The following is a 26758-nucleotide window of genomic DNA, read 5'->3' on the forward strand; positions in this document are numbered from 1 at the left end:
CCAGTCAATGGGGAGGCAATTGCAGAGTTAGGACATCTTCTGCAAGGAAACTTGCAACCAACTTCCACCATGAGGATGAAATTGCCAATGGCAGTCAACACCACCTTTAACTTTCTGCCCCTGCTTCCTTCCAGGCTAATATGAGGAAGGCCTGTCAATTTGCTACCCACAAATGTATCAAACAAGCGACTGATACATTGCTCAGCAGGACCAGCATTTTCACCTTTTACGCAACTGAATAGTAAAAGCAACATGACATGGCTGTACAATTTCGCCACACTGCTGCATTTCATGGAGTGCAGGCATCACGTGGCCATCTTGCATCCCATGTGTGTGTCAGTAACTGAACATGCATCATTCATCTAGAGTATGCCTGAAGGATTTGCCATTTAGGTTTCGGTTGTGATTACAGTTTCAAATATAAGTTGCAGCTTGCATGTGTGCCTTGCATGCTAATCATTCAAAGGGCTGTGAGGTTGGATGACAACTTTTGAGGGGCAAGCATTACAAGAGTCACAGATCCTGAGGACACATTTTGGGGCATGAATACTTGGGACAGATTTTTGCTGCAGGAATTCGCTAGGTAGGATTACTTTGGCATCTTTTCTCAAATTTGCCATCTTCATCTCCATCTGTGGCCAGGTCCTCTGGGTGTTAGAGAGAGCAATCACCATGCTTGCTATCTCCTGTCAACGCACTTTGGATAATTTTTTTTCTCTGGGTAGGGAATCCTTTAATGCCAATCAGGGCCTGACCTCATTTGCCTCACTGCATGCATCAGCATCCCAAGTGTACTAGAACGTCACAGCAAGTTCCATTGACCCATCATCCCTGTGCTCACTGAGAAACATTGGCTCCTGGTCCGACCATGCCTCGATTTTAAAATTCTCATCCTCGTTTTCAAACCCATCCATGGCCTCGCCCCTCCCTATCTCTGTAACCTCCTCCAATTTTTGGCCTCTTGCGCATCCCCGATTTTCTTCGCTCCACCTTTGGCGACCGTGCCTTCAGCTGCCTAGGCCCTAAGCTCTGGAATTCCCTCCCTGAACCTCTCCGCCTCACTACCTCTCTCTCCTCCTTTCAGACGCTCCTAAAAACCTACCTCTTTGACCAAGCCTGTCCTAAAATCTCCTTATGTGGCTCGGTATCAAATTTTGTTTGATAATCGCTCCTGCGAAGCGCCTTGGGACGTTTTACTACGTTAAAGGTGCTATATAAATGCAAGTTGTTGTTGTTGCTCTAATTGCCATTTCCAGAATTGGAATGTGGAAAGAGAGAGAGGAAGTGAAAAAAACTGAGTCAAGGAGAGAGAGGAGGCAATGAAAGTAAAAAAAAAAACATTTTGAAAGAATAACTTTTCAAAAACACACACAGGAGAGAGAGTGTGTCAGCTTCTGTCTTCTTCAATGCTCTTTTTCAATGGAACGAGGGTCACACTCATAGTTCCCCACACACCAGGTCACTGGCATTGGCTATATATAGTCTGAAATAAGTAGTGACCAGAAACACTTGTCCCACCAAACAGAAGCCACCAAATGTTTGGTATTCAATATACTGAGATGACGTCACTGTGCTTCAACTTTATCAGCAATGCACAAACACTCCTCGTCCTTAAATCAGTACAAATTCCTCTCCAAACACTACTCCATGTTGTCAAATTGTCTTGTTTTAACAATGCAAACAATTACCGTGCGTAATTCCACTGTTTTCTGATTAGAGAGCGGCCACAGTCAAATTCTTTGGTGATAATGCAATGGTCTGATCAGCCTTTTCCTTTGTGTTCCTGATTCCAGAATGTTTCCGCTCTTTATTTTGTTCAAAAAAAAAGACTTTTAGAAGAAACTAGGCCACTGCTGCGAGGTACAAGATGGGAGTTCTGTTATTCCGAAAAACTGAACTTTCTTCTCCATGTGCAGGGACCCATCGGTTAGTCTGGAGGAAGAAGCCTCTGTTGGTAAATTCCACGTTTTATCCTTTCATTTGTCTCTCTTTTTCTTTTCCTCGCAGCTTTTCAGCAAAAACTGCAGCTGAAGGTCTCGAGAGATTCAACGGTTGCTAAAGTACTTGACGCATGTACGAAAATTTTGGGACTAAAGGAGAACACCAGTCTCCTGTCCCTGGATATCATAACCAGCAGAACGGGCGAAGGTAAAGGATTTCCTGGCAACTGACAGCTTCACGTACAATCTGCCTTATTGCAGATTGTACTCACTTTATTAAATGTCATAAGAATGTAAGAAATAGGAGCAGGAGTAGGCCATGTGCCCCCTCGAGCCTGCTCCGCCATTCAATAAGATCGTGGCTGATCTTCGACCTCAACTCCACTTTCCCGCCCGATCGCCATGTCTATTGATTCCCTTAGAGTCCAAAAATCTATCGACCTCAGTCCTGAATATACTCAACGACTGAGCATCCACAGCCCTCTGAGGCAGAGAATTCCAAAGATTCACAACCCTCTGTCTTTTTTAATTGCTCTACGGCCTTTTCCCATCCTATTTCTGTAACCTCCTCCAGCCCTACAACCCTCCGAGATCTCTGCGCTGCTCTGATTCTGACCTCTTACGCATCCCCGATTTTCATCGCTCTACTATTGGCGGCCGTGCCTTCAGTTGCGTAGGCCCTAAGCTCTGGAATTTCCTTCCTAAACCTCTCCACCTCTCTACCTCTCTTCCTTTAAGATGCTCCTTAAAACCCACCTCTTTGACCAAGCTTTCAGTCGCCTGTCCTAATATCTCCTTACATGGCTCGGTGTCAAATTTTGTTTGATAATCGCTCCTGTGAAGCGCCTTGGGATGTTTTATTGCATTAAAGGCGCTATATAAATGCAAGTTATTGTCTTGGAGATCGGTTCTGGAAATCAATTATCACACAAAGATTTGGCTTGGATAATCATCTTGTTTTGGTGCCTATTTCCGTGCTGGTCTACATTGGGCATCTTGTCAAATTAAAGATTTACGGAGCTTTTAATTAATAATGTAACTCATTTTCTTACCTAATATTAAGGTTCTATTGATTCAATATTGTTGACCAATCTGCATCTCTGTGGCTGTTTCCTTAAAGGGAAATTTTACAACGTCCATCTCATCATGGCAGTGAAGTGGTTACGGAACGGTCTCTTGAGGATAAAGTCGATAATGACAGTCTTGCATGAAATGGGGACAATGCCAGGGAATAGTTAATGCGGAAGGAAGTGATAAAGGCAGGTTTGTGGGAGATGGGGGCAGCAATGGAGGATAGAATCAGGTTGATGGTGTTGGCAAACATGGGGCTGAGGAAGTGTAGCTAGGTGATCAAGAGTTGGGATGGGAGAGGGGCAAAGAAGCAGGTAGTGGGCCTCATGGGCAAAATGAGTGTGTCGAGGACTGAGTGGGATATGGGGATGAATTGACAGAGAACAAGTTGAGTGAGGGCTTGGTCAGATGGAGAGTGGGAAGAGAACTGGACGATGAGGGACAGTCACAGGAGATAGCGGCTATTGAGATTTTGGATACAAAGAAGTCAATGATTTCCTCATGTTTACAGTCCATTGTGAAGATGGGGATAGTGGGAAAGGGAGTTCTGAGGAGGCAAACCACAAAACTAAAACCAAGAAATGTGTTCTCCAACAGTGGTCGAGGAATTGCAAGCAGAGAAACAAATAGGTGAACTGAAGCTTTTGGGAAAAAAAGAACTCAAATTGCAACTGTGCAAGAAAGTGAGTGATAATTTCAACAGTGTGGAGAAAGAGGTGAGTTCAACAAGAGAATTCAATAAGTGAGTACACAAGTGTAAAATTCAAAGAATAGCGAATTTGCAAGTGTAAAGGCGAAAGAGGAGCTGGGTAATGAGTAAAATTCCTCCTTTAGTGAAAAACAGGACAATTTCACTTTATTTCCTTTAGTTAATGACCCACTAACAAAATCCCAGTCTTAGAAAGCTGTTGAATCCTACAGTTTTAATAAATTAACATGAATTTCATTTCGTTAGCAAATCAACGAGGAGCTGGAAGATGAGCTCGAAACCAAATTTGATATTCAAGTCACTGTGAATGAGGCTTTTTGAGTTTTACTGTCTCCCGGATTATGATCAGATTTCTGCTTCAGATTATTAGATATTATTTTACTGTATTTCCTTAATGGTTTTTTCATGTATGTTCTCCTATATGCCCAGAAAGCAAAACAAGAAAAATCTGCAAACAATCATATTATGATATTCTGCTAATTATTGTAGAACTACAATAGTTACTCCAGAATGGGACCATTGTATCTTATTAACTACCAGGTGTCATTCACATAACGTACCAAGCCATTCAAGACTGCCTACTTAATAATTCCCGGTTCCATCTACAGTTAAACTCTCTGTTTTGTTTCACAGACCATGTAATAATCCAGTTTTAAAATCACTCCAAGCTGTTAATGGGCTATTAATGGAACATTAGGTCATATTCTCTCTCTCTCTCTCTCTCTGTCAAATCTCTTTAGGTTACAAACTTTCCTTAATTTGCTTTCGATAAGCATTTTTCCTTATAAAATCCAGGGAAATATAGGAACACCAGGCAACTGGTGCCACTATTAATAACATTTCTTTGGAATCACACAGAGAACCTGTTGACCTCCAAAACTGGTTGATTGCAAATCTAAGGAATTATAGTGGGCTCTGTGTTAGTGCGAAAGAGTCTCGTCAGGGGAAAAATAAATACTAAAAACTGAAAGGACACCAACTTCAATAGCATCAAAGAGAAAAAGGACAAGGTAATGCAAAATGTCTTGTTTGTTTTGAGAGGAAATGATACCATTGAACCTGGACAAGGTCACTGAAGGAGTAAACACTCCCAAAAGACTGACAGCCCCGTTCTGGTGTTTGTTGTGCAGTGGGTTTGGTTCAGTTGATGACTTCCGTATTTTATAAACTTTTAAAGAGTAGTTCTCAATGTTCGGAGGTATCTGTATGAATGTTTTACACACTCGTATTACATTCCCTCTGTGCACTTTTTTAAACTGCAGGCATTAACTCGTGGACATGTTAAATAATCATCCAGAAAAAAATTTGGTCTTAAAATATACCCCATAAAATAATAGCAGACAGCTATTATAAATGTCCCCTTGTTTTGCTGTTGCTTCAACTTGACTCATTAGTGGAAAAGGACAAAACTTAACAGCCGAGAGTCCAATATGGCGGACGATATATCCCGCGCTGGAAATGCACGATCCGCCATATTGGTAAAGGCTGAAGAATAGGCGTCCAGGGCCCGCGCCAGGAATAGGAGTTTGGCCCTTTGCAGAAGCAAGTAGGTGGCCTTTATCAGGACCCCCTTCCCAAAATTGGGCTGCCCTGAATTCAGCCAGCGCTGGGGCTTCTGCGTTCAGGATCCACCAAGTCTACATGCGGTATTTTTAAATAAATACTTACCTGAATGGGGAGACGTGAGGTACAGGAGTGCTGCTCCCAGCTCCACAGCACTCCCGAAGACTGTTGTTGACTCCGCTAGGCCCCCTCTGGATCGCCCCCTCTAGATCATTTCCTTCCTCTCAATCGATTTCCCCCCCCTCCTGATTGCCTCCCCCCCTCGCCGCCCCCCTCTCCCCCCCCACTCTCAGGGCCTCCCTGCGTACCTGAGACCTGACGCAGCGGCCCGAAATTTAAATCTGTTCTTGCCAGCCTAATTTAAATGAGGGCTGAGGCCCAATATTGAGTGTGCCTCGGGCCTACCCGATTCTGCACAGGGATCAGGCCGGGGGGGTGGGGGGCTATCCAATTTCACCCCCAACAAGTCCTGACACCCTGCCATTCTTACAGCAGGTGCTGAGGCTCTTGGATACCGCTGAATGTAGAGGCATGAACGTTAACGATATATTTTGCTGCTCCCTTTCCGCCTGATTTTGAGTGGACCCGGAGTGGGAGTCGGGCCCAAGAGCCATTCTGCCAGCTCCTTTCTGTTTGCCGTCACTTGCAAGATTTTCCGCTGGTAGTGACAGTGGCAGTTGGACACGTCCGACCGAAATCTGGGCAGGTGCGTTCAGATAGTGATGGAGTGGCAACGGGTGACCGTTGTTGTCGTCATAGCAACACTGGATGCAAGATCACCAGCATTGCTTTGGCACATATAGAATCATAGAATGATACGGCACAGAAGGAGGCCGTTCGGCCCATCGTGCCTGTGCTGGCGGTCTGAAAGAGCCAACATTTAGTCCCACCTTCAACCAAGCCCTCACTTCTCTTTCCCCATAGCCTCGGGAGATTGAGGCACTAGTCAAAAAGAAGAAGGAGGCATATGACATGCATAGGCAGCTGGGATCAAGTGGATCCCTTGAAGAGTATAGAGATTGCCGGAGTAGAGTTAAGAGAGAAATCAGGAGGGCAAAAAGGGGATATGAGATTGCTTTGGCAGATCAGGCAAAGGTGAATCCAAAGAGCTTCTACAAATACATAAAGGGCAAAAGGGTAACTAGGGAGAGAGTAGGGCCTCTTAAGGATCAACAAGGTCATCTATGTGCGGAACCACAAGAAATGGGTGAGATCCTGAATGAATATTTCACATCGGTATTTACGGTTGAGAAAGGCATGGATGTTAGGGAACTTGGGGAAATAAATAGTGATGTCTTGAGGAGTGTACATATTACAGAGAGGGAGGTGCTGGAAGTCTTAACGCGCATCAAGGTAGATAAATCTCCGGGACCTGATGAAATGTATCCCAGGACGTTATGGGAGGTTAGGGAGGAAATTGCGGGTCCCCTAGCAGAGATATTTGAATCATCCACCGCTACAGGTGAGGTGCCTGAAGATTGGAGGGTAGCAAATGTTGTGCCTTTGTTTAAGAAGGGCGGCAGGGAAAAGCCTGGGAACTACAGACCGGTGAGCCTGACATCTGTAGTGGGTAAGTTGTTAGAGGGTATTCTGAGGGACAGGATCTACAGGCATTTGGAGAGGCAGGGACTAATTAGGAACAGTGAGCATGGTTTTGTGAGAGGAAAATCATGTCTCACGAATTTGATTGAGTTTTTTGAAGGGGTAACCAAGAAGATAGATGAGGGCTGTGCAGTAGACGTGGTCTACATGGACTTCAGCAAAGCATTTGACAAGGTACCGCATGGTAGGTTGTTACATAAGGTTAAATCTCATGGGATCCAAGGTGAGGTAGCCAATTGGATACAAAATTGGCTTGACGACAGAAGACAGAGGGTGGTTGTAGAGGGTTGTTTTTCAAACTGGATGCCTGTGTCCAGCGGTGTGCCTCAGGGATCGGTGCTGGGTCCGCTGTTATTTGTTATTTATATTAATGATTTGGATGAGAATTTAGGAGGCATGGTTAGTAAGTTTGCAGATGACACCAAGATTGGTGGCATTGTGGACAGTGAAGAAGGTTATCTGGGATTGCAACGGGATCTTGATCAATTGGGCCAGTGGGCCGATGAATGGCAGATGGAGTTTAATTTAGATAAATGTGAGGTGATGCATTTTGTTAGATCGAATCGGGCCAGGACCTACTCCGTTAATGGTAGGGCGTTGGGGAGAGTTATAGAACAAAGAGATCTAGGAGTACAGATTCATAGCTCCTTGAAAGTGGAGTCACAGGTGGATAGGGTGGTGAAGAAGGCATTCGGCATGCTTGGTTTCATTGGTCAGAACATTGAATACAGGAGTTGGGATGTCTTGTTGAAGTTGTACAGGGCATTGGTGAGGCCACACTTGGAGTACTGTGTACAGTTCTGGTCACCCTATTATAGAAAGGATATTATTAAACTAGAAAGAGTGCAGAAAAGATTTACTAGGATGCTACCGGGACTTGATGGTTTGACTTACAGGGAGAGGTTAGACAGACTGGGACTTTTTTCCCTGGAGAGTAGGAGGTTAAGGGGTGATCTTATAGAAGTCTATAAAATAATGAGGGGCATAGATAAGGTAGATCGTCAAAATCTTTTCCCAAAGGTAGGGGAGTCTATAACGAGGGGGCACAGATTTAAGGTGAGAGGGGAGAGATACAAAAGGGTCCAGAGGGGCAATTTTTTCACTCAAAGGGTGGTGAGTGTCTGGAACGAGCTGCCAGAGGCAGTAGTAGAGGCGGGTACAATTTTGTCTTTTAAAAAGCATTTGGACAGTTACATGGGTAAGATGGGTATAGAGGGATATGGGCCAAGTGCAGGCAATTGGGACTAGCTTAGTGGTATAAACTGGGCGACATGGACATGTTGGGCCGAAGGGCCTGTTTCCATGTTGTAACTTCTATGATTCTATGATTCTATGATTCTATAGCCCTGCAAATTTTACCTTTTTAAGTATTTATCCAATTCCCTTTTTGAAAGTTACTATTGAATCTGCTTCCACCGCCTTTTCAGGCAGCGCATTCCAGATCGCAACAACTCGCTGCGTAAAAAAAATTTCTCCTCATCTCCGCCCTGGCTTTTTTGCCAAGTATTTTAAATCTGTGTCCTCTGGTTACCGACCCCTCTGCCAGTGGAAACAGTTTCTCCCTATCTACTCTATCAAAAGCCCATATAATTTTGAAAATCTCAATTAAATCTCTCCTTAACCTTCTCTATTCTAAGGAGAACAATCCCAGTCTCTCCACATAACTGAAGTCCCTCATCCCTGGTACCATTCTAGTAAATGCCCTCTGCACCCTCTCCAAGGCCTTGACGTCCTTACTAAAGTGGATTTTCTAAAGATGGAGGCCGTTTAAAATGCAAAGTGCCGCTAAAGGAATGCACTTGATTATACGCCGATTGACTGCACTCTCACACCCCACAATTTCTCAACTTTTCTGAGGAAACGGGACGTTCTCTTCAGCTGCCCCATTGAAACCCAGCCCCATTCCATCGTCGCAAGCACCAGAACCCCGCGGCAACCATTTTCCTTCTGCCCCTTCCCCTCACGACCCGCTCCCCCCCTCCCCAATCCCCATCAAAGCCAGCTCCATGCGGCAGATTCCCACCGGGAGCCCACCAACAAATAAGGCTGATCTAGGACAATTCACACGGGCCAGGAGTGGGGAGGTCAAGTAGGGACAAAGCCCATGCCGACAATTTTATGCTGGCCTTCCGCTGAAGGAGAGAATCTTGTCCCATCAGCTCTCCAGTGGGTTCAAGGGATAGCTGAAGGGGGCTGAATGTTACATAGAATGATATAGAATGTACAGCACAGAAACAGGCCATTCAGCCCAACAGGTCCATGCTGGTGTTTATGCTCCACATGAGCCTCCTCCCTCCTTACTTCATCTAACCCTATCAGCATATCCTTCCATTCCTGTCTCCCTCATGTGTTTATCTAGATTCCCCTTAAATGCATCTATGCTAATCGCCTCAACTACTCCTGAGGTAGCGAGTTCCACATTCTTACCATTCTCTGGGTAAAGAAGTTTCTCCTGAATTTCCTATTGGATTTATTAGTGACTATCTTAGATTTATGGCCCCTAGTTCTGGTCTCCCCCGCAGGTGGAAACATCATCTCTACGTCTACCCTATCAAACCCTTTCATAATCTTAAAGACCTCAATCTGGTCATCCTTTAGACTTCTCTTTTCTAGAGAAAAGATCCCCAGCCTGCTCAATCTTTCCTGATGGGTATAACCTCTCAATTCTAGTATCATCCTAGTAAACCTTTTTTGCACCTTCTCCAGTGCCTCTACATCCGTTTTGCAATATGGAGGCCAGAACTGTTCACAGTGCTCCAAGTGTGGTCTAAGCAAGGTTCTATACAAGTTTAACATAACTTCCCTGCTTTTCAATTTTATCCCTCCAGAAATGAACCCCAGTGCTTGGGTTGGTTTTTCCTGGGTCAGGGGTCATTACATAGGATCCCGCCATGGAGGTTGACTCCACCATGTGAGGGAGGTGGAAGTGACAGTACTGCAACTGGTCACCTTTTACAACATGTCCCCTGTCCTAACATTGGTTTGATTGCGATTAGACTGTTTTTTGAATGACCCCAAATGATCTCAATCTTTTATCCTTAGGGTACATTCAGTCAGGCTGCATTCTCACTAGAGGGAAGCATGGTGGTAAATAGGTCACTTAACACTAAGGGCTGATTTTGTGATTCCTCCTCCTGTCTAGCGGCTCCATGCCAGGAGCGCAGCCTTACTGAATTTACCCTCACGCGTGAAAAATAATTGTTAAACAGCGATCCTAATTCACTAGGACTTATCTACAAGTAAGTACTTACCATTTGTAGGACCTACCCCTACAGTTATATTGTCCTCTCACTGGAATTGTGTAAGAGCTCAGCAAGGGCACATAAAGCCTGGGGAGGCTGATGTTTTCTTTGTTCTACCCATTTCAATGTGGCCTAATGCCTTTTTCTCATCCTGGGTACATGATATTGCAGTGATTTTAGAACTGCAGAATATGCACAGAAACAGTGCTATTACCAATCAGCTCTAGTAAAATGATGTTGTCACGTAGGGCCTCAAAAGTTACAATTGCCTTTTTGCATACCCTTCCCATTCTCCCAGACAAAATCTGTAACCAAATGATGAGAAAAATCAATTAAAACTTCTCCACAAAACAGGAAGAAAAAGACATTAAGTTTTAAAAAAAAGACTGCAGATTAGAAATTACTGTTGGCGATGTTAGCAGATATGTGTTTTACAGGCTTGTATGACATTCCTTCATCTGCCCTGTTAAAATAGCAAACAGAACAATGTCATATAAATGTACTAAGCATTGATTCACTCGTGCTCTCTGGGGGGAATAGGCAGGGTCTCTTTAGGGTCAAGGTGGCTCCAAAATGACACAGCTGGCAATGGAAGTTCAGAACCAAGTCAACTCTCTGTGGTAAACCCAATAATCTGATACCTGAGCCAAGTAGTTCTCTAGGATACTGGAGATGGCCGACCACCCAGCCTGGTTCTCTAATGGAGTCTGGAGGGACACACCGATCACCAGGGGCCTTATGCTTGGCTCTAGATAGCACTGAAAGCAATTATGCTGATGGGTAGGGAGTTCCTAGCTGGACAAGCAGTGGAAAGAGTACCCATGCTCTGTACTGATAGACTGCATGGTTTTAGTTGTTTAAACTCCAGCCATAACCCCTTCACACACTCAGGGTCTCTAAACCTTAGCTCTGCCAACCTGCGCCCAAGCTGTCTGGATTTAGATGAGTAAGTAAGCTATGTCCCTCCTGGGAGAGCGTGCACTCTGTATTAGGCAAACAGAAGCCCTACAACAGCAACAGCATTTGCTTTTATACAGCGCCTTTAACATAGTAAAACGTCCCAAGGCGCTCCACAGGAGCGATTATCAAACAAAATTTGACACCGAGCCACATAAGGAAATATTAGGACAGGTGACCAAAAGCTTGGTCAAAGAGGTAGGTTTTAAGGAGCGTCTTAAAGGAGGAGAGAGAGGAGGCAGAGAGATTTAGGGAGGGAATTCCAGAGCTTAGGGCCTAGATGGCTGCCAATGGTGGAGCGATTAAAATCGGGGATGCGTAAGAGGCCAGAATTGAAGGAGCGTAGAGATCTCGGAGGGTGGTAGGGCTGGAGAAGGTTACAGAGGTAGGGAGGGGAGAGGCCATGTAGGGATTTGAAAACAAGGATGAGAATTTTAAAATCGAGGTGTTCCCGGACCAGGAGCCAATGTAGGTCAACGAGCACAGGGGTGATGGGTGAACGGGACGTGGTGCGAGTTAGGATACGGGCAGCAGAGTTTTGGATGAGCTCAAATTTATGGAGAGTGGAAGATGGGAGGCCGGCAGGGAGAGCATTGGAATAGACAACTCTAGAGGTAACAAGAGCATGGATGAGGGTTCCAGCAGCAGATGAGCTGAGGCGGGGCGGAGACGGGCGATGTTACGGAGGTGGAAGTAGGCGGTCTTGGTGACGTTGCAGATGTGGAGTCGGAAGCTCGTCTCAGGATAGATTCCCCTCTAGCCTGGTTTTGGAGACTTTGAAACATGATGGAAGTTATATAAGGTATTGGTGAGACCGCACCTGGAATACTGCATACAGTTTTGGTGTCCATACTTAAGAAAAGACATACTTGCTCTCGAGGCAGTACAAAGAAGGTTCACTCGGTTAATCCCGGGGATGAGGGGTTGGACATATGAGGAGAGGTTGAGTAGATTGGGACTCTACTCATTGGAGTTCAGAAGAATGAGAGGCGATCTTGTTGAAACATATAAGTTTGTGAAGGGGCTTGATCGGGTGGATGCGGTAAGGATGTTCCCAAGGATGGGTGAAACTAGAACTAGGGGGCATAATCTTAGAATAAGGGGCTGCTCTGAGTTGAGGAGAAACTTCTTCACTCAGAGGGTAGTAGGTCTGTGGAATTTGCTGCCCCAGGAAGCTGTGGAAGCTACATCATTAAATAAATTTAAAACAGAAATAGACAGTTTCCTAGAAGTAAAGGGAATTAGGGGTTACGGGGAGCGGGCAGGAAATTGGAAATGAATTTAGATTTGAGGTTAGGATCAGATCAGCCATGATCTTATTGAATGGCGGAGCAGGCTCGAGGGGCCGATTGGCCTACTCCTGCTCCTATTTCTTACGTTCTTTTAAGTTTGCCACGTTTGTCAAAACACCTGCCTGACCAAATAAAAAAAAAATCACCAACAGTAATTTCTAGCCTAAGGTGGTGAAAGGAGGCAGAGGGCAAAAGGAAAGGGAAGATGCAGGGTGAGGAACTTAAAAATTGATGAAGCTCATTACAGGAGACAGTGAAGAAAAATTGTAGACTGAAAGGGAGACAAGAACCAAAACTTAGGTTGCCTGGGAAAATTCTTTTAAAAAAAAAAGACAACAAATGGATCTCTTCCTGAAAAGGGTTTATTTTTGCACATATTTTCCACATGAAACAATTATTTTGAGTAGTCATGGAATTTAGATTTTTCTGCTGCAGACGAACCTCAGGGGTCTTGACTCCACATTGAGGAAAGCCCTTGTTTTTAGTTCACTCTGTTATTAAATATTTCTTCACTGTCTCCCACAATGTGCTGCATTAAATATTTTGGCTTGCATTTTACAAAATGAAGGCTGAGATGCTTTAACCAGTAGATGACTGGCGGTGCTGCTGATAGATACATTCCAGCACTCGTTGTCCTATGCGTTAGCTCTCAGAGTGTTTCTTTAAGAAAAGAATTCGCCAGGAATCCAAGTTTGAAACAGGGACAACACTCGGTGCTCCACAGGCCTTGATCAGACTGCGTGCATGATTCCTGTGGGACTTGTGTTGACCAGGGAGGGGGGGGGGGGAACATGTTAGAGGGAGGACAGCTGGTGGGTGGTTTGGGAAGAGCTGTCAACCAAGTTTAGTAGCTGTTTCCCCCCATTAATAGCAAGAGCAAAGCAGCAAGGTTGCTCTGGGAGACAACTCCTCTGGTTTGGCTCAGTCTTAAAATTCTATAAAGGCAGGGGGGTTGGGATCTATACTTTTTTTTTAAAGCCACTCATTTGTCCAGGTTGTGCTTTATGCCTGTATACGCAGGAATGTTAGCCTTTTACATTGTGCAGCTTCAAAATATAGCGATGCAGAAGTCTCAATATTGTTGGTTTTTTGTGTATGCACCTTCTGCTTCACAAAGAAACAAAATGGCACGTTAAAAAAAAAAGCACAGCCCTGGTTTTAGGAAGGAGGCCACAATATTTAAGGGGAGGGTCCCAAAACGGCCAAAGAACCCGGCCAGGCCGGGGACGTTGAGGTCCTGCCCAAGTTCGGCAGGAATTCATTGACATCTTCTGGTTCCGTTTCCCGCCCAGCAGCCGGCCAAAAAGGACAGCCTGGCCGTCCGGGCGGGAGTGAACACCAGCGGCAGGAGGCCACTCGCCGGGGAACCTTGGGTGGGAGGGGGGCGATCTCAGGCAAGCGGGAGGCCGGAGAGGCGGCGATCGGAAGCGGGAGAGGCCGAAGGCTTCCTTGAGGGGCTGGGAGTGGGGAGCACTCCTGCTCCTCCTGGCCCACGAGGAGTGCTGAAACTGCCACTTACCTTGTGGGACCGGCAGCTCCCGACCCCTGGGAAACCTGTGCAGCAGAAGTGGGGGGGTTAATGTCGAGGCCAAAGGATCAGTTCAGAATGGTCAGTAACGTAATAAATCTGCCAATATTATAGATGGATTGCTATTGTTATTTTTAAAAAGCCATCAGGTTAGACTGAACTGTTTCCAAGTGATAGATGCTGGTCCCTCTTATCAAGCTCTGGAGTTCCATTGTGCATGCTGCCTTGTGCAGAAACAGCAGTTCTCATTGTTTCGTTCGAGTATGTTTACCAAATGAGCGTCTAAAAGCTTAGCTGAGAGTCCTAACCCTTAAATGGGAGACGGTTAAGAAAGCGAGAAATGGACCCGGAATTTCCTGAAATGGCATAGCCGGCGAAATTTATGCAGACCTTCCCGTCAGCGAGGTACGCCGAAGTTTCCTGAGAACATGGGCCAGTCTCGATGACTTGTATTTCATGGGTGGAACTGGCTGGGAGTCTGACGCGGAGAGCATTGGAGAATTCCAGCCGTGAGATGATAACCGCATGGATTGGGGTTTTGGTGTTAACCGCATGGATTGGGGTTTTTGGTGTTGGAGGGGATGAGGTGGTCAATGTTGTGGAGATAAAACGAAAGCAATCTTGGTGATGGAGCGGGTATTGGAGCAGGAACCTGATCTCAGGGTTGACAACAAAACAGGGTCTACACCTACAGACTTAGCTTAAGGTGGCAGCTGGGGAGGAGGATGGAGTTGAGGCTGGAGATGCTTAGGCATTAGAGAGAAGTGGAAAAGGATGGATGTGGTTTTTGCTGACAGTCGGATGGAGGGAGTTTTGGCTCTTTGAATTCTCAATGTCAGATACACAGTTGGAAACAGTGACAACAGCCGTGGGATTGGTGGAGGAGGTAGCGAGGTAGAGCTGGGAGTCAATAAGCTGTGCGTGAAAGCTGCTCCCAATTCTTCCAAATAACCTTGCCAAGGTGTCGCATGTAAATGACGAAGAGGAAGAGGCCAAAGATGGAACCTTGAGATATACCAGAGATGACTGTGGGACACAGGAGGAGAAACCATTTCAGTAATGTTGTACAGTATAACAAGAAGTAGTGGGGACCAAGAGAAACCAGTATCACAGGACGTGAACTGTGGAGGAAAGATGTCCAAGGAGAAAACTAATAAAGTTTAGAATACAAGTTGAAGGTTGATTTCCAAGAGGCACTCTCTTCACAAAACGTGTTTGGCAAATGTTTTTCTTGTTTGTTTGCAAATGCCCAATACAAGGATATAAATCGTATCAAACTGCACCCTTGTGACAACAGTCTGAGGCTCCTCTGACTCTTCACTAGTCCAAAACCGAGAGAAAAAAAATCAGACACTTGTCATGAAAACAGGGCCTCTTTAATAAAAATGACGACCTGCCAGTTTTAAATATATCCAAAGCCTTGGAGTCTGGTTGGGAAGGTGGAGGGGGAGGGGTAAGTACTCAGCTTTGGTGGTGGTCTCAGCCTTGATGGGAGCTTAACCATCGCCCTTTGCCTTTACCCCTGACGATAAAGGTCAGAAAGAAATCACGCACTTCTGTATTGCCTCGATTCAGCTCTTAACCCTTTGAATACTGAATTGGGTTTACAAACTTTCCAACGCATTCAGATTTTTCTATATTATGACATCCTTAAAACGAATTCGAATAACTATTTCATGCAGAATCATTTGTGACCACAGAAGAATGCATTTTTCCGTCGACAATAACTGTGACTAAAGTGAAAGACTGTGGCTTTGTTGGACATTATTTTTTTTGGGGTTGGAGCAGCGAGATTAAATAGTGGACTGGTGAGGCCTGGCGTAGAACGGATTGCCAAACGGGCTAGAGAATGGTCCAGGCCCGTTTTCAGGCCTGAATTAGGAGCAGCAGAAGTCGTAGGCCCGAGGCTCATCCCAAATTAGACCCTAGGCCCCATCAGCATATTGCTGACAAGCTGCAGACGCCAATCGGGCGTCCAGAGGCAGCTCGCTGATTTGAAGAGGACCAATTTGGGCTGGCTGCCTCGCCGGCAGTGGCCCTCGGGGTGGTTTGGGGGGTGGGGGGGTGCGTGGAGAACGGGTGGGAGATGAGGTCAGGCCAGCAGCGGCCTGCAGTAATGTTGAGGAACTAGGGTGAAACTAGAACTAGGGGGGCATAATCTTAGGATAAGGGGCTGCTCTTTCAAAACTGAGATGAGGAGAAACTTCTTCACTCAGAGGGTAGTAGGTCTGTGGAATTTGCTGCCCCAGGAAGCTGTGGAAGCTACATCATTAAATAAATTTAAAACAGAAATAGACAGTTTCCTAGAAGTAAAGGGAATTAGGGGTTACGGGGAGCGGGCAGGAAATTGGACATGAAGCTGAGTTCGGATCGGTCAATGCCCTGTGGGTGGCGGAGAGGGCCCAGGGGCTGTGTGGCCGGGTCCTGCTCCTACTTCTTGTGTTCTTTAGATTTGAGGTTAGGATCAGATCAGCCATGATCTTATTGAATGGCGGAGCAGGCTCGAGGGGCCGATTGGCCTACTCCTGCTCCTATTTCTTATGTTCTTATGCTCTTATGAACAATCCTGTTCTCCCCAGCTCCACATAAAAACAAGTTTGAAGAATATACTTACCTTTTTGATGGCGCCATCCAGTGATCCCTTGAAGGACCACATTAGGAACCACAGAACTGAACGGAGCTGGCCCTAACGCCTGATCAGGCAGCTGGCAGGGACGCCAGGAAAGTTGCCTTTAAAATATGGTGGCGCAGATCGGGTGCAGAAAGTTGCACCCTAAAGTTTGTCCTTTTTATCCCAGTTTTCCGCCTGGAAAACGGGTGCAGCAAGGGTCAATTTCTTCCCCCCTTGTGTCGTGCTTCTTCAAAAAATTGCAGCGATTCTTCAATACACAGCACCAAGGTTAGAGTGTGCAAAGGGCACTGGTTGGTCTTTAAATCTTGTCCTGGAGACATTGCCTCAGCTCTTTAAGGTGTAACAGGAAATGTCAGGGAGCCCATAGCTAAAGTAATCGTAGAAAGGAGCTGACAACTGAAACCGTACCAAAAGCACATCAATAGCAACTAAAAGGTTATAGACAGGCTTCTTTGTTAGTGAGGGAGCAACAGGCAAAGCAAATTATTTTAGGGCTGAGGCGGTGCTCTAACAAAAGACGATTGCTGGCCTCAGCTTTCCAGATTCTTCCGTGGCCAAACCAGCAGTCCTTAAAGGAGCCACTAGAGGCCACCAACACAATGAACATAGGATCAGGAATAGACCATTCAGCCCCTCCAGCCTGTTCCGCCATTCAATGATATCATGGCTGATCTGCATCCTAACTCCATTTACCCACCTTGGCCCCATGTCCCTTAATACCCTTGTAAGGAATCTTACAACACCAGGTTATAGTCCAACAATTTTATTTTAAAATCACAAGCTTTCGGAGATTATCTCCTTCATCAGGTGAGTGAGCGCTCACTCACCTGACGAAGGAGATAATCTCCGAAAGCTTGTGATTTTAAAATAAAATTGTTGGACTATAACCTGGTGTTGTAAGATTCCTTACATTTGTCCACCCCAGTCCATCACCGGTATCTCCACATCATGCCTTAATACCCTCGGCTAGCAAAAATCTATCGATCTCAGATTTAAAATTATTAATTGAGCTAGCGTCTACTGCTTTTTGTGGGAGAGAGTTCCACACTTCTACCGCCCTTTGCATGAAGAAGTGTTTCCTAACTTCTCTCCTGAATGGCCTGGCTCTGATCTTAAAGTTATCTCCCCTTGTCCTAGACTCCCCCACCAGCAGAAAAAGTTTCTCTCTAACGACCCTACCAATTCCTTTCAAAATCCTAAAAAAATCTCAATCAAATCACCCCTTAACCTTCTCTATTCCAGGGAATACAAGCCTAGTTTATGTAATCTCTCCTCATAATTTACCCCTTGGAGCCCCGATATCATTCTGGTGCACTCCTTCCAAGGCCAATATATCCGTTCTAAGGTGCGGTGCCCAGAACCGTACACAGTACTCCAGATGTGGTCTAACCAGGGTGTTGTATAGCTGTAGCAAAACTTCCTCCCCTTCATATTCTAGCCCTCTAGTTATAAAATGGTAAGTTTTTTTTGTTTTTGAACATGCCCTAATGTGGAGCCCCCCTCCCGTTCTCCTCCTGCCTCGTCCAGGGGCAGTCAGCACAAATTGGTATAGAGCACACTGGCGAGCTACCTTTGGATGCCCGAGGCCCAATTTGGGATGAGCCCCTGGTCTCCGGCTTCTGGCGTCCCTGTTGAACAGATTGCCGATCCCGCACCCGAAAAACGGGTCTAAACCAATTTCTCCCCTAGAGAGTCAAGACCAAGTGCAGTGTTCAGGTCAAGCAGGGTTAGAAGGCAGGGAGAAGGAGGACGGGAGGAAGTGGATGGCAGGGGTGAGAAGGTGGGGGAGGAGGGAAGGAGAGGAGGGTAGGGGGAGACAGAGAGAGGTGGGGAGGGCTCAGATGGAGAGAGATTGGGGGAGAGAGGGGCAAATGGGGAGGGATAGAGGATGAGAAGGGTAAAAGAGGAGTGAGGGAGCTGGAGAGGAAGTGAGAGGGAGAGAGGAGGGGGAGAAGGAGAGGAGGCAACGGTCCTATTGAATTACAAGATAAAAGTTCTAACTGGCATCATGATCCACTATATAAATATATTGTATACAGGACTTCAACAGCCCAAATTATGTACATTTAAATTTTCACTTAGTGGAGTTCCAATATTGCAACCAGATACTTGGATCGGGGATTTGTCAAGTTAACTAGGTTTGGTCAGTTAGCTATTCTGAGTATTTTACAGTCTAATCTTTTCTTTTAAAATAATGAACAGGCACAATCACACTTGAAAAATGGGTCTTCCCAATCTGTCCATGCACCAGCCCCTGGTGGGGCCAAGCCTGGTGTTGCTCCAGTCTCACCTGATACCCATCTACAGATTGGACTCCCGAACTATCAGACGGAATTGAGAGCTAAAGAAAATGAGATAAGTGAATTAAGCCAGCGCCTAAAGAGCCTCACGACTACTCATCGTCAGGTAATGGGTCTTGTTACACTAATCAACAGTGGCTGCGGAAAACCCTTAATGTTCAAATGGATATCTAATTTTGATTGAATTGCCTACTTTACTGTGAAGAAGGAAAGACTTGAGAATCACATACACACTGAAAAGTAATTGTCAAACTCCTCCTGACCTTTTTCCATCAAAAGTGTGTTTTACCTTTCCAAATAAATATCTTTATGATAAGTGATTCTATTCAGTTCAGTACAGTTTTGCCCAAACTAAATGTAATCCTTGCACTGGGAGAAATAACTGGCCATCCCAAACTGCTCGGAGGTCAATTGCCCAATGACATTGCCCAGTGAAAATAACTATAGAAGTGTTGCTACCCTGGACTGTCTTGCCCTACAAGTTTAAATGGGATCATTCGGAGGTCAAGAGTATCTCAAGACAGGGAATTAAACCGAAAGAAATACTTTCTCATGACTTATAAAGAGATGAGTTATTGACAGCTGTTTCTCTCTGAATCAGAAGTTACTAAATTGCCTAATTCTTCAGTTAAGGTATTGGGTATTCAAATATTGCTGTGTGAGCTCACAGAGATATCTTTCTCTTCAGGTTCTTGAGCTTCAGAAGCGTTTCTGCTCTCTGCAACGAGAAGCAATGGAGCTTTTCACAGAGTCTGCGTGCACTGCAAACCCACAGGAAGATTTGTGCAGCAGTGAGTCAAAACGAACTGAGAAAGAACTGTTCATCGAACGTCTAGAGCAGGCACAGAAAGAGCTCGACAGTGAAAGGTACAGGCTTACTCGATATCAGATATTAAAATCCAGCCACACTCTTAAATTGATTAGTGCGTGGGAATATCGAGAGAATAATGGATACCTCCTAGCGATTTAAAGAATCTAATCTAATCGGGTTTAAAAGCAAAAACCGTCAATGCTGGAAATCTGAAATAAAAACATAAAACCCCAGAAAATAAACAGCAGACCAATCAGCTTCTTAAAGAGCAAGAAAAACTAACATTTTGGGGTAACTCTTAATCAGAACCGAATGCAGAGCTACACATAGGAACAGGAGTAGGCCATTCAGCCCCTCGAGCCTGTTCCGCCAAATGGCTGATCTGTACCTTAACTCCATTTACCCGCCTTGGTTCCATAACCCTTAATACCCCTGCCTAACGAACAAACACCCAAAACATTAACTTATTTTTCTGTTTCAGTTGCTGATCAACTCACTGTACATCTCCAGTATGTTCTTATATGTGCTAATCGAGTTTAAACTTTGCTATGAAAAATCTGATGGATTACATTCATCAAAATCACTCCAAGATCTGTGCTGTTTCTTACAATATTCACTGTGGAGTTGATTGGAGCTGACAAGCTGTGTTATCCATCCATGTCACGGATATAGAATGGCATTGATACTGAAAGATTTACTCTGGTGGCATCATTACTGCAGATTTAACAATGAATATTTTTTCATTTGATGGCTGAAAATTCAATGACCTTTACGCTATATATTGAAGTTAACTTTCCCCAGTCCAGATTCAGCCAAATTGACCAGAATTCCCATTATTTCAATGCCCTACTTCAAATTCCACGTTTCTAAAAAGGTTGATATGCAGGTTTGAGATGAGGTAGAGATACTTTTCCTTTGTGTAGGTCTGTTAAAAGATGGTCAGTGCATCAGAATGCTTGTGTTTTAAATGCTGTAAAATTATGAGGCAAAAAGTATATATAACGCAGTTGTGATTTAATTACATAAAAGAAGTTTCGAACCCCAGAGGTGAACGTGTTTCTTCAAACGAATGATTCACTCCTCTATGTCATGACTAAATGTTTCTAGCTATTTCTTAATCACCTGGAAGGGATACTCTGTGTTTACTTACTGTATCACTGGGGCTGCAAACACATTTGTTTCCTGCTAAGAATAATGGGTGTATAGAATCATAGAAGTTTACAACATGGAAACAGGCCCTTCGGCCCAACATGTCCATGTCGCCCAGTTTATACCACTAAGCTAATCCCAATTGCCTGCACTTGGCCCATATCCCTCTATACCCATCTTAAGGACCGCGGAATTTATTTACAGGGATTTACGTGAAACTGGCTTGTCGTGTCTATACCAAATAGGTAAACTGCTATCTAAAGCATTTAATAGCTAAGTTAGCTGCCGATCTATGGTGCAGAGCCATCTGGTGTATAGGCCGAGCAGTTATCTGTGTTTTTATGCATATTTGGGAGCTGGGTCGTGCCAGAAACCGCAGCAGTGATGTTATAAATAAATTCTTCTTGTTTGGAAAAATACAGGCTATTATTGCCGCTGCAGGATATAATGAACCAAACAGAAGAAAAACAATAGCAAATTAGAAGTGACATAATTATCAGTGTTAATCAATTCATTTGTGAATTGCATTAATATGCTGGCAGTAGCTGGATTAGTCATAAACTGTGCAATATGATTATTAAATTAGAGGGCTGATTACCCACAGACACACTGAATTTCAATTTTTCAGGATTATCGAGCAGATTTAATTAATTTAACTGAAAAATGCAATAAATGATGTGATCCAGGGAAACAAGGCATCTTCCTGAATTAAGGCAGCTAGCTCAATGTAGTGGAAAAGATTAAGCAAGCTTGACAAATGCATGTAAATAGGACTTCATGCTAGTGTAAAGCCTGTCTCCTACAAAACAATTCCACTGTTTAAATAAGAAGAGTGTCGTAAGGGATAATCTTCACACAGGGACCGTAAATCTGCAGTAAGGTCATTTACCCACAATTCCGTACAATGTAATGGTAACCCAGTAACCAAAACAAATCCACCAAGCAGTGAGAGACAGAAATACAAATTATTATTACAATGCTGTATGTCTCTGTGACAAACATGAAGTATTTCAGTCTGTGATGTATCATGGTGTTAGCCTCTTTCTGTCATGCTAAAAAAAAAGCGTTAAAAGCCAGATGCACTCACAGAAAATGGCCCAGTTTGTCCTGATCCGTTACTGTCCCAGAACAAACAATGGGCCAGAATTTACTGTCAAAATAACAGCGAGGTTAATGGCGCTCACCGTTATTTATGCGCAAATCGCACAGCAACTTCAGGCGAGGGCGAAAATCCGGAAATTACTGTCTGAGATGCGCCGTTCGCTTCGTGAAAACGGCATCGCGCTGTCTGCCTCACCATTGAAATGCAGCGAACTGCGTGAAGATGCTATATTTGCGCGGTAGTTATGGACTAAACTCGCCACAGAAAGTTGGGGTACGTACCATTTTTAACGGCGAGACAAATCTTAATTACTACCAAGCAACCTGTCTGGCACTGAAAAATAACTCTTCTAAGTGTGAAATCTCATTCCTTCAGCTTTTAATTGTTGTTGGAGATTTTTTTAAAATTAAATTAAATTTTTTAAAAACTTTTCCTTTCTGTCTCTTTTTCCTCTCTCTCTTAATCCAATCTTTCTTTCCCTCCCTTTATTTCTCTTTCTGTACCTGATTTGACATTGAATTCACCCACTCTAATTTACAGTCCCTTCTCAGTCCTTGCGTTGTTCATTAACAATTCTTCAATCTGACTGGTTAAGGAGATACAGAGTTGCTTGCTGGCTACGGTAAATTCTGGCCCGTTATGTTCGCAATAGCTATCTGGGAATGAGGCCAAGCCACTCAATTCAAATACAAACTCCCTATGTTGGAATTTGCGTTCTATTTCAGCGCATTTAAATTTATTTTGTCCCTATCAAATTCTCCACTCCCACTGTGATCTATTTCTCAGCCCCTTTCCTTCATTATGGCCTCTACTAGCTAGACGGGTCTCAGATAAAAGAGACTTGGGTGAGTCTCAAGCTGTGTCTGGTTGGCTATATGTGCACAGCACAGAACTGTCCAGAATCTGGCGCAAAGTTTCACTGAATTGCTAACTCTCACGCAGCGATCACAAGGATGACTGGTGTGAGAAACACATATATTTATATTAGCACAGTAGGGAGTTCTCTTCAGAAGCTGGGTTTATGGGACATTGTAGGAGCAGAGCAGAGGGAGCTTTTACTCTGAATTTTGTCCATGTTTGTCTGTGCTGTACCAGGTCTGGGAGTGAATTGTAAATGGTCAGGGGCAGAGTTATACTGCAACATTCAATTGTCTTCTCCAGACATGCTAGTGGATGCAGCTCGCGAGATTTTGTGTTATTTAGAATAAAGGCTTGTAAATTAATTATGAGATAGTAATTGTCATTTTCTCCAATTATTTTGATGCTGATATAGGGTGCTAAATGTGGGAAATATTCCTTTCACTAGCTCTGACGTCCTTTGAAAAAAGGCCAATATAATTGCATCTCCATAAAGATCATAGGAAGGAACATGGGAACAGGAGGAGGCCATTCAGCCCCTCGAGCATGTTCCGCCATTCAATAAGATCGTGGCTGATCTGTATCTCAACTCCATTTACCCTCCTTGGTTTCCATATCCCTTAATACCCATATCTAACAAAAATCTATCAATCTCAGTTCTCCAATCAAATGGTCTGCGTATCGTATGTGATATGATTGCACATAGAAAAAGACTTTTGCCCTGAAATGACACAGTGGAATATTGGCCTGTCCAATGTGTCTGAAATTCCTTTCTCTACTATTTTAGTAGAGAAACTAACCCATTTAAAATGAGTGGATTATCACTTTGGCTAGCAGAGAGGAATTTCAGGTGAATTAATTAAGCATTGAAACGCTGGTATTTTTCCTCAATTTTGATCATAGTTGAGCAAGTTCACTCAATGAGTGGTAACTAAGTATGTGATTTGTTTCTTTATATCTGTTCTTTAGTTCCATAGACATAGGTGTCCTTGAAGGTATGAAACTGGACTATCAGATCTTGAAGGAAAGGATCTTCACCTTCCATCAATCACAGCAGCAAGCACGAAGGAGGAATCTTCAGGAGTTCCAGAGTACTAAGGTGTGTATAGAATCACACGAATACTTCGCTGTTTCTATAACAATGGTTCGAAAAAATGGTGCCTTTGAGTATTAATCAATTACTGCATTTTATGGTGTTTGGTAACTGAAGACAATCTGAAAGTTGAGTGGAAGATCCTTGTGTTATTTCTCCAAAGTCTTATGCAATATAATAATGTTTTGTATAATGTGATGTGCTATTTATAACTGATAAACAACCGTATCTGCAGTAGAAGCTAGGTGTGTTAATATTTCAACACACACCCAAGGGGATTTGATGGTGCAGTCGGTCACAGTAATGTCTTTTCGTTTATGGCTCAAATCCAGTCCAGCCTGAAGGGGTTGAAAGTCTCTTCTCTGCCGACCATAATTGGAATGAACTTAGCATGTTCAATCCGATTCCTATTCCTGTTTACTGGGCAAAACCACTCCGAATTCAATACTAATTTGTATTAAAATGGCAACCTCAGAGTGTACACATAGATGTCAGTGCAGGAAATAATATCACCCCCTTGTATTGGGGAGGGGAAAGTAAGAACATAAGAAATAGCAGCAGGAGTAGGCCATACGGCCCCTCGAGCCTGCTCCGCCATTCAATCAGATCAAGGCTGATCTTCGACCTCAACTCCACTTTCCCACCCTATATCCCATGATTCCCTTAGAGTCCAAAAATCTATCAATCGCAAGTCTTGAATATACGAGCATCCACAGCCCTCTGGGGGAGAGAATTCCAAAGAATCACAGCGTATTCAGTGAAGAAATTTTTCCTCATCTCGGTCCTAGACGGTCGACCCCTTATCTTGAGACTATGACCTCTAGTTCTAGACTCTCCAGCCAGGGGAAAGAGCCTCTCAGTATTTACCCTGTCAAGCCCTCTAAGAATTTTATACGTTTCAATGAGATCACCTCTCATTCTTCTAAACTCCAGAGAATGTAGGCCCATTCTACCCAATCTCTCCTCACAGGACAACCGTCTCATCCCAGGAATCGATCTAGTGAACCTTCATTGCACCCCCTCTAAGGCAAGTATATCCTCCCTTAGGTAAGAAGCTATTAAGTTGGGGTTAAAGCCTGTTGTTGGGCCAGCAGAGATGGAATTTTAGCTTGTGTGGCATCTAACTTGGGACGGCTTGTTGTTGACACCAGATTCAAAAGTGGAAAAATGTTTCATTACTGAAAATGATACTCAATTTGCTTTGATGAGCACGACATTTCACCGTGCCTTTTCTCCATCCCTCCCCCCACCAAAAAAAAATGTAAGATTACTTCAAATTCTTTTATTTTAACAGTAAAGTTCAACTCCCAGTAGCATTGAAACTGTCTGGATTTGAGCGAAGTCACAAAAATCGCAAGCTAAGGAATTCATACCTTCCCTAACCGCTGCCTTCTTCATTCAGTGCTGTTTCTTTATCTGATTGTCTTCTGACAGCGAGCTGTCTCTCACACACACAAAATCCGTGAGAACTTCATTAGGCCGGAAAATTCAATGGGACACCTCTTGAATTTTCTACTTGCCCAGCGCATTCTTGCACAGAGTAAAGCTCGCCCAGTTCAAACGGGTGTTAAAATCAGGCGAAGTTATCCCCGTTAACCTGAGGGAATGTTTGAATGGCAAATATACTTCCATTCTATTGACTTAGGGGAGGGTAATTTTCACTTTTATCGCCAGGCAAAAAAAATGGGTGATAGCGACCCGGCAGCTCGTTTTAGACTTCTCCTGATTTTCATTGGGACGTCCTGAGGTCGTGAAAGGCGCTATATAAATGCAAGTCTCTTTCTTTCTTTAGTTCTGCTTGTACTTGTTGAGAGCGACATAGGGTACCGAGAGGCATTGGCTTTCACAGACCACTGGCAATTCCAGCGGGCTGTTCTTCCAAAACAGAAGGTTGGCTCCGAGAGACACCTTCAAACTATGTTTGAATCGCAGCATGGTGTGTATGACATTAGTAAGGTTGTTTGTATGTCTGTGGGTGGGTGAGTGAGTGAGTAAGGAAGAAGACATTACTGAAGCAGTATGATAATAGTCCTGAGCTTAGTGGAGGTCTCTGGCTGCATCTTCCCCTGAGATAACTACAGATGAGGAAAGCCTTTCAACCCATTTTAATTCATCCATCCAGAAAACGCCCCATTGTGGCATCAAACTGGTTCTAAACGATTCCAGGGATTTTGCCTCCACTGCTCTATCGTGGAGTTCAATTTTGTTGTGTGACGAATTTCCTGATATCAGTCCTAAATTTACTTTTACTGCTTTGGACCTGTGTCTCTTTGTTCTACTCTATTTAATTCAAAGTAGTATTCCCGATTTATTTTTTTCCATTCCCTTATCTTGTATACCTCTATAAGGTCACTTCTCAGATGCATCCTTTCCAGGATGAATAGCCGGTCTTTCTCCAGCCTTTCCTCATAACTCAGACTCCGTGACACTAGGGATCCACCTCATGGTTTTTCTCTGCACTGTCTACAGGGATTAAATGTATCCCTGTTCCTCAGCAACCAGAACTGGACATAGTACGCAAGACGTTGGGTGCCCAGGGAACTATACAAGTTGATCATGACTTCTGAATTGTATGCTCTTTTAGTGATACAACATTCTATTGACCTTGTTGAGTGCTGCTCTGCATTGGTTGGACATGTTCACTGTCAAGTCTATTAATTCTCCTAATTAACTTTAAACTTAGATAAGGTAGATAAGGTAGATAGTCAAAATCTTTTCCCAAAGGTAGGGGAGTCTATAACAAGGGAACATAGATTTAAGGTGAGAGGGGAGAGATACAAAAGGGTCCAGAGGGGCAATTTTTTCACTCAAAGGGTGGTGAGTGTCTGGAACGAGCTGCCAGAAGCAGTAGTAGAGGCGGGTACAATTTTGTCTTTTAAAAAGCATTTGGACAGTTACATGGGTAAGAT

The 26758-nt window shown here is 44.1% G+C and overlaps 1 protein-coding gene across 1 annotated transcript; it reads left to right on the top strand.

The window, feature by feature from the left end:
* The first annotated feature begins 542 nt into the window (after positions 1 to 542).
* LOC137324847 (uncharacterized) lies at positions 543 to 26416 on the top strand. Its single transcript, XM_067989570.1, has 8 exons — positions 543 to 583; positions 1917 to 1954; positions 2008 to 2148; positions 3609 to 3727; positions 18739 to 18942; positions 19525 to 19703; positions 23726 to 23847; positions 26319 to 26416. Exons 1-8 carry the CDS (start codon positions 543 to 545, stop codon positions 26414 to 26416), a joined length of 942 nt encoding a protein of 313 aa, XP_067845671.1.
* Positions 26417 to 26758: the final 342 nt, after the last annotated feature.

Source organism: Heptranchias perlo, chromosome 8, assembly GCF_035084215.1.
Source record: "Heptranchias perlo isolate sHepPer1 chromosome 8, sHepPer1.hap1, whole genome shotgun sequence".
Lineage (NCBI taxonomy): Eukaryota > Metazoa > Chordata > Chondrichthyes > Hexanchiformes > Hexanchidae > Heptranchias > Heptranchias perlo.